A 9,099-nucleotide genomic window follows, 5' to 3' on the forward strand; every position below is an offset into this window, starting at 1 on the left:
ACAAACATAAAACCACACAATCGAAATGCAGTTCAATGTCTTCAGTATGACTCGCTCTAATGTTCTGAGAAACCTGTTATACAGGTTTGTGTCCATGAATTCCCCTAAAATCCCATTACAAAAGCTTCCCCATCCCAGTTTATTCACACAAACCAGTGTTTGATCCATTTGAAGACAGACTCTCCTGCCTGTTACAACAAAAGCAGTTCATACAAACATCATTTATGTTTAATCTAATGCTAGTGCTAATATTTTAGGAGCACTTCTGGCCCCACCTACTTATTGGGAGTGGGGGTGCAGTGTACAAGTTATGGGACACACCCAGAAAAGTTAAGGGCCACCACAACAAAATGCATTTCAGTTCAATACAAGGCTTATAATACTTTAATCTTTCATTAAAATAAGATAAGATGTCTCCCTCTGGTGGTTGGATGAATAAGTGCCATTTAAGACCATGAGAAAACACAAGTTGTGAAAATCAGATGTAAGCCTAATCTTTAAAGTAATCTTTGGACTGTATTCTTTCCTTCAAACCTTGCTTTCATCCACATTAAAGTTAAATATTGCATCTAATCAGATCTAAGGTCAATGCTAGTCATGTCTGTATTACTTCTGTCTGTCCTGATTGTGTCTTTTGTTGATTTGTTTACAATCAATTTATTTATTGTAGCATTTAGTTGTTAAATCGACACATATTTTTCATAGTTTAAAGGCATTTCATCACTTATAGGGTGATGACTGCATCCCAAACACATATCAAAGGGTTAGTTTAACCAAAAATGAAAACTTACTGTCATGGAACAAAATAGGAGAATTTCTGAAGAAACTACAGTTCTTTCCCATGCAACAACAGTTCATAATGACAACAATTGTCAAGCTGTCAACATAAAAATAGTCCATGCAACTTGCGCACTTTATTCCAAGCAGGGACTAAAAATGAAATGTATTTCATTTCGTTTCGTTCAGAGCAAAAACTGTATTTTTTTCATTCCGGTTCAGAAGTTCCGCAGCCTCCTCTCCAAACGGTAACCGGTTCGAACTAAAAAGAACGGTTAATAACGTTCTTTTTATAGTGACAGGACTCCGTGCTAAGGGGTGGGTAAAATACCAGTAGCAGTGTTGCCAGATCTCACAAGAAAAACAAGCAACATGGTCTGGAAAAACAAGCCTAAAATAAGCCACTTGCCTCACTAAAATAAGCGAAAATAAGCAATTATAATTTTTTCCCTGTGTGGTGGATTGATCAGCATAGAAATCAGACGCAGTTAATTAAGAGTGAAGTATAATTTTATTTACAGATCTGCTTCTAAGTCAAAACCCAACATCATCAAATCTGTATTAATGCATCATATGTAACAATAATTCAGTGAAGAAACAACTGAGAAATGTTCTTTTGACCTGTAATAATGTTTTCCTTGTATCAGGATTAGTCGTGCATGTACAGTAAATGTAGTAAGCATACATAGTTGTTAAAAATATGTTCATTCACAGAATGCTTCATCCACAACGGGCGATTAGACAAAGAAATGTGTGATGCAGCAGTTTCCTTCAGGATCAAAGCACATGTTTCATTTGTTTGGGCAACACGAAGTGGTGTAGTTCCAAAAATTAAACCCTTTGGCCTTTTGGTTTCAGGAAAACTTTATCTGAACAAAATGAACCAGTTATAACCAGTTACCAGCATTTAAAAATAGCGTTTTCACTCCAGAACAATTGAAAATCACTTTGTTCCCGTTTTTGGTTACGTTCTGCAAAAATTTGGTTCGCTTTTGGTTTTTGTTTCCGTTCCTTGAACCCTTTTTTAGTCCCTGATTCCAAGTCTTCTTAAGTCATATGACAGCTTTGTTTGAAGAATGGGCCGGAATTTCATTCGTTATTCACAGAAAATCATCCCCTTCACTGAAGCTCTCAAATCATATACTACATCAAACATCTCTCATATCTCGAGACCAAACGTCACTGGCGTCAAACCTCTAAAGATGCATATTTGATTCGAAAGCTAAAGCAGAGGGCAAGATTAATAGTGAATAATGACTTAAATTTGAGTCTGTTTGTCATACAAAGCAATCATCTTCAGAACACTTGGAATTTCGTCATATGGACTACATTTGTGACAGACTGTCGCTGTGAACTGTTGTTGTATGGACAAGAGCAGCATAAAGATTCTACAGAAAGTCTCCTTTTGTGTTTCACAGAACAAATTACAGCATGTGGATAAAAGTAATAGCATGTTGTTTAATACAATATGAGGGTGTGTAAATAATGACATAATTTTTGAGTGAAATATTCCTCTAAATATGCTTTTAATACAATACTTAATACACAAAGCCTTGGACAACAAAGAAAAAATAAGAAATAGGGAAAAATCTGAGAGCAGAAGAAGGATTCAATGGCAGTGAATCAAAGAGGAGAAGAGAGTGAGCGAGAGAGAGACATACAGAAAGAGAGAAAGAGAGAGAGAGAGAGAGTAGAAGAGAAAAGTGGTCTGATTCGCTCAGCAGATCCTACAGCTCTCTGGAGAGGAAGTTGCTACACATTGCTGCTGTAGCTTCAGGTTCATCCAGCATCTTGGTGAGTGATCGCTTATTTCTGCTTGACAGAAAGAAGGTAAAGACATTTTTTTTTTCAGTTCTCAAATGTGTGCACTTGCTCACATTACCTCTGATTGTGACTTCATTCTTCTCAAACTTGCTCAAGGCTTTTTGTGGACACAGCTGAAACGGGAATATCCTTCTAAGCATCACAATGGACAACACCACTCCCTTAATAAACACTGACAGAAACTCCACCGATGGTCAACTACTAACCATGATGCCGAAGAGCTCGCTGGAGGTCCAGGTGGTCACCATATCCCTGACCCTGCTCATCTGTGGGGTGGGAATCGCTGGGAACGTCATGGTGGTTCTGGTGGTGGTCCGCAGCAAGCACATGATGACCGCCACAAACTGCTACCTGGTGAGTCTTGCCGTGGCCGATCTGACCGTGCTGTTGGCAGCTGGGTTACCAAACATCTCTGAAGTTGTTGCTTCGTGGATCTACGGTTACGTTGGATGCCTGTGCATCACTTACCTGCAGTACCTGGGCATAAATGTGTCATCTTGTTCCATAACGGCCTTCACCGTAGAGCGATATATCGCCATCTGCCACTCCATCAAAGCCAAGTTCATCTGCACCGTGTCGCGGGCCAAGAAGATCATTGCTTGTGTTTGGATCTTCACGTCCCTGTACTGTCTCATGTGGTTTTTCCTTGTGGATACGAAGGAGACAGTTTATGCCAATGGCGTTGTGGTCAGGTGCGGCTATCGGGTGTCCAGGAATCTCTACATGCCTATCTACTTCCTAGACTTTGCTTTGTTTTATGTCGTCCCTCTCGTTGTAGCTTCTGTCCTGTATGGTCTGATCGCAAGAGTCTTGTTTAGAAACCCGTTGCCAACAAACCTCTCAGAGCAGCAGAACTCGGTGAAGGTGTCCTGTCAACGAAACAGAAAACAGGTTTGCCACAATTTCCCATCAAGTAAGTCATATCTGTTGGCCATTCCTATATATAATTTCAAACGATGATATTTTATCTGTATTGCTGTAGGTGACACAGATGTTGGCTGTGGTTGTGGTTTTGTTCGCTCTTCTCTGGATGCCCTATCGGACTCTAGTGGTGGTGAACTCCTTCATGGATCCGCCGTATCTCAACACCTGGTTCCTGCTGTTCTGTCGCATGTGCATTTACACAAACAGTGCCATCAACCCTGTCATTTACAATGCCATGTCCCAGAAGTTCCGTGCTGCGTTTAAAAGACTCTGTCACTGTCAAAGCAGTTCAGAACAGCGACAACCAGGCAGATGCACCAGACCGGTCTACTACAGCACCATTAAAGATGTATCCGATGAAAACAGAGTGGATAGAACTGAGCAGAAACACATTAGTGTGAAGAGAGTGGAGACAGGCATGTTTAGCATTGCTTGATCTGAGCATATCAGAGAGAACAATGAGGAATGGATTGAAGTTAATTAATCATGTGATCTGTGAGCCTTATTTTTTGGTATAAAGACCAAAGTATACTTCGGGTTTGATGCAAACTCTTAGCGTCTGCGTACAGTCGAATGTTCTTTCAAAGTATACTTAATTTTCCTGTGCGCTCATACACAGGCGGGTGATGCATGCACACTGGACTGCTATGATATGCCGGACTATTTCTCTTCAGGAGTTTAGACCCATATAGATGTCTTTATATTCCTTCAGACTTGAATTATACAAATGCAGGTATCTCCTGACTTGACGTGCACACCCACTGTTGTTGTTTAGCGGCGATAAGCGCTTCTTTGTGACAGCAACGGGTCAACTATGGGTGTTGCCACTTTGTGGACCAACTAATTAGTGGAAATTATTCTAGGCACACGCGCATACTGTGCTTTCAGACTTTGTGTGGTTAGAAAAATCGTCCCGCACGCGTTAAGTGCTCAGGCACTGAAATTTGCACCACGCCTCTGACCAAAGTATACTTGGGGCTTAAGGATTTGTATTGTCACAAAGCTTTTACAGCTTAAAAGGATGGCTCACCCAAAAATAGACATTCTGTCATCATTTACTCACCCTCACATTTTTTTCTTCTTCCATGAAACACAAAACGAGATGTTAGACCAAGGGCTCTATTTTAAGAGCACTAAGCACAGTACTATACGATACGTTATATGCGCAAAGTCAATGGGCATGGCCATGAAGTTTCGGTATTTTCATGCAAGCATGCGCAAAGTCTAGGCGCAAGTGGGTTTAACGAAATTGTGCGCACAACGCACTAACAGGCTGAGTCAAGTACAATTTAACTCTGAGGTTCTTCTCCAGTTATTGCACTGTCTGCATCCTATTATATAGTCCATTCCCTCAAGCACCAGCATTATAAACAATGACAGAACATTCATAAGATTTTGGTAGTGTAAATGGATTGTATGCAATGAAGTAGAAGAATAGAAATATGGATTGAATGTCAGGCATATTTCTATGATAGTGACACGCTCCTTTTATATGCATGGAAAATGTGGTTCTCGTCAGGACTTGGATGTAAGCTTCGTTAAATTATAGAGAATGTATTATATAGAAAGTATTATTAATACAAATTTATCTACTGATGCACGAATCATGGCTAGTATTAACAGTGACTGTATCGGAATGCACTTCACTTCTACCGGTCGATTTTGCTTTAAATTAAATCCATTTATTTAAACATATAAAATATTTCTAAATTCAAAATACATTTCAAACTAAATGAAAATATAATTAAAATAATAAAGTGAACAATAAAATGGCATAAAACCACCTCCTGTAAAATCCAAAAATTTGACTCTTTCCAACTTTTTCCACCGGCCCATTTTGCAGTGACTTAAAAATCACTCTAAGACAACAGGTGGAAAAATACCAATACAAATTAGATCAGAAATACAATTGGAAACATAATAATTATGATAACTGAAAAATAAACCATACTCTCTAGATAGTTTAACATCTCATAAATATTTGACTACAACAGTGATTGTCAGGGACATAATTTGATGTTCCACTATATTTTCAGAGTTTGGACATGACTTTATTTCCACCTGCTGGTGGAATCTCCAAACGGCAAATGTAGGAACTGAGTTTAGACTTTGCGCTGAAAACACGTGCTTCTCAAACGTCTTTTTGCAATGATCTATTTCTCAGGAAAACAGCAAGTTGCGCTTTGCACCACTTCATTGATATACAATACACCCACAGATAGCGTGTGACAAGGAGCAGGGTGGAGCCGGGCCGTGACTATGCATGCCCGGCCCCCAATCGGGCTAATCAGCCAAGGAGAGGAATAAGTGCAGCGGGATGCAGCAGTGATGTCTCCATCCCTGGGCGGATGGCTGCGGCTGCTCCTAGATTGGCCGGTAATGGCGAGGACTCCCTGACAGCGCATCCCTCCTCCTTCCCGGGCTTCTGCACCAATGTAACATGGTTGACATGGGAAAGGAGGAGGCGGGAACCGGCTGAACAATCAAAGTAATATTTGAATTAAAACTAAAAACATAAACGCACACATGGCATCTGCATGTGGCTCTCTCTCTCTTGAACTGCTGCATTCCGCTGCACTTATCCCTCTCCTCGGCTGATTAGCCTGATAGTCACAGCCCGGCCCCGCCCTCCTCCTCGTCACATAGCGCAAACACTCTCACCCATGCCCACTTGCTCTTAGAATTAACGCTATTACGAAAATTAGATAACATGTTGCGCACAGTCATCACTAAAATAGAGCCCCAAATGTCTACGCTGCTTTTTCCACAGCTGTAAAGCAAGATTTTCAGTGAATATTTCTTAAATTTCATTCTGTTCTTCACACAAATGATACTGTACAGCTTCAGAAGACTTGAAATACAGTGCAAGTCATTGGAAACTACTTTTATGATGCTGTTACAGTTTCTTTTTCACCTTTTTCACAGCTCAGACATTCTGATAAACTTCTCCTTTTGTGTTCCACAGAAGAGTCAAACAGTTTCGAAACGACATGAGGGTGAGTAAATGATGACAGAATTGTAATTTTTGGGAAACTATCAACTTTATAATCTATCCCTTTAAACAGTTTTGTATTATTGCTGTAAAAAAAAAAAAAAAATCTCCAAATACTTCACTGCGGTTTTAGTGTTCAGTAGTGAGTATATTCTATATAAAACACTTTAATTGTCTCCAGTATTTAACTGTGTTGTGAAAAATTGTTCTGTTACTCAGCTCTTCATGTGTTTCACATGTCTGTAATGCCATGTTAAACTAAATGTGAGAATAAAACATTTAAATGGGTCATAAAAACAGCCTTGTTTTTATTCCCATCAAAAAATAATGTCTATGGTTGGCCCCTTGTTTACTGCATGTGATTAGAAAGCTCAAAAGTTATTGAACAACTCTACAATCTTTATAAACTTTCATCCATTTGTGAACAGTTTTGAGTGCATGAACAAATAGCCATGCATGTAAATGATCGGACAATACATTTAGCTGTTGAAAAAACCCTTTCTCTCTCTCTCTGTTTTCATCAGTCATTCTACTTGTTTAATTTTCTCATTTCTGTCATTCCCCTGGTAAAAATAGCTCATCAGGCATGTGCTCTAAACTGTTTGATTGTTCCATCATGTTCTATGACATAAACGCTCCACACGCTGTATAAATGCATCAGTTTGATCAAACATGTCGACTGTTCTCTGAACTGGATCTTTGTATGTGATATTTTTAGTTTGACACAACCTCTTTGTTTTTTAGTTATTTTAGTATATTTTTTTCAGCTACAGTATCTTATTTTATTCTTTTCTCTCTATTTGAGATGTTTTCATGCTTTGATGTCACTATTAGATACCCAGAATTCACCTTTCACCTACCTGAACTAAATATGTCAATCATTGCAACACATGATTGAAGTCTTTGTATAGACTTTTGGACCCTGCTGTACACTTACAAACCTCAGTTAGAGCAAATAAATCAGTTCCTCCAATAAAGACAAAGTTGAACAAAACCTTCTGTTGTATTATAATCACTTACTGTATGCAAACACAAACTTGCAGCGCAACATACTGTCCGATTTGCAAATGATTCGATGGTTCTTTTTAAATGAATCAGTCGAACCGACTGGCGAATCAAACTGACTCTGTTCAGATGACTCTCTGGCTCACTGAACCATTGGCTGTCTGACTCTAAATGACCGAGAACTCTCGAAGTGTTATGTTAATTACACTTCCTAGTGCATGACGCATGCGCAGAGCGCTAGGAAGTGTAATTGAGCTTGAAATCATGAGCGCCAAGGAGACTGATGATGTCACAATGTATAGTGAAAAAATAAATTATATTTTGGTCTTTTCTCACCAAAAATAGATTGGATCGCTTCAGAGCACATTGATTAAACCACTGAAGTCTTATGCAGGGGTGGGGTTATGATTTCTGAGGCCCCAAGCAAGCAACTAACCAGCTCAAAACGCATCTTAAAGAGATGATGACAAATTCAGTCTCAAACTTGTTTACACGGAAACAGGAGAGTTTATTAATGACAACAAATGAACAAACACCACAGAAGAAGCGCCTATTGCACTGATTAGTTCAGAGTTGGAAAGAAATACGAAAAACAGCTGAACAAATCATGAGACAACGGGTAATGACACTTTTAGTATTTGCTTCCTCAATGCATTCCTCTTGTGCTCTTCTGCATTTCTTTGGTTGTCACTCATTGCTTGGTTCTTTCTCATTGGGACAGTGCAAACACCTGAAGACTCATCGGCCAGATTTTAAACCATTTGAAAACCAATGGGACATCTTGCCGGGACTTCTTGTCGCGGTCCTCGCGGACCAATTGTCAGTTTGGAATAGCGCGAATGCATGCACCTGCAGCACTTAGCCTTACAATGCATGTGAACCGCTCTGAGAGTGCTGATAAAAGCATATCCGCACACGTACCTAAAACAACGGATCACCCATCACCCCTTGAGCGTTTTGTGCAGCTTTGCACCCGGGGTGGTTAACACTGTGTAATGGGGTAAGGATAGGCAAGGAGGAGGCAGGAATCGGCTAAACAGTCAACGTAAAGTTTAATGATAAAACAAAAATAAACAAACATAGACACACATGCAACATGGCCGCATGCGTCTCTCTCTCGAACTGGTGCCTCCGGCTCGTCTTTATCTCCCTCCTGGCTGATCAGCCCGATCCAGGGCCGGCCATGTGTCCTCACGGCCCGGCCCCGCCCTCTTCCTCATCACACTCCTCCTTCGCCAGACTCAGGCCGGGGAAAGCCCCGGCATGACACAATCCCCTCCAGTCCCTTCCTGGAGGAGGGGGCGTTGCCCTTCCGGCCATACCTGCCGGCAGGTCTTCCCCACCTTTTGGAGCCCTGGGAGAGACAAGGGGTGGGAAAGGGGAGAGGGAAAGAGCGAGGTGAAGCAGCAGAGATAGAGAGAGAGAAGAACTTGCTCACCGGCTCCCGGACGCGCTGTCACCCGGTCCTCAAACTCTCCTCCGCCCTCTGTCAGATGGAACCGCTCCTCCCCTTCTTCGGCGGATGGCAGCGGTTCCTCTGGCTCTCGGCGGCTGGCAGCGACCCCCCTGTCCCCAGG

At 41.0% G+C, this 9,099-nt stretch overlaps 1 protein-coding gene across 2 annotated transcripts; it reads left to right on the top strand.

The window, feature by feature from the left end:
* Nucleotides 1-429: 429 nt before the first annotated feature.
* On the top strand, nt 430-7,481 carry LOC127423871 (thyrotropin-releasing hormone receptor). Of its 2 annotated transcripts, XM_051668538.1 has the most exons (3): nt 430-484; nt 2,329-3,492; nt 3,584-7,481. In XM_051668538.1, exons 2-3 carry the CDS (start codon nt 2,746-2,748, stop codon nt 3,959-3,961), a joined length of 1,125 nt encoding a protein of 374 aa, XP_051524498.1. In that variant the 5' UTR covers nt 430-484; nt 2,329-2,745; the 3' UTR covers nt 3,962-7,481. The 2 variants fall into 2 exon arrangements, with proteins under 2 accessions (XP_051524498.1, XP_051524497.1); XM_051668537.1 differs by lacking the exon at nt 430-484 and having other exon boundaries at nt 1,025-3,492.
* Nucleotides 7,482-9,099: the final 1,618 nt, after the last annotated feature.

This window comes from Myxocyprinus asiaticus, chromosome 33, assembly GCF_019703515.2.
Source record: "Myxocyprinus asiaticus isolate MX2 ecotype Aquarium Trade chromosome 33, UBuf_Myxa_2, whole genome shotgun sequence".
Classification (NCBI taxonomy): Eukaryota; Metazoa; Chordata; class Actinopteri; order Cypriniformes; family Catostomidae; genus Myxocyprinus; species Myxocyprinus asiaticus.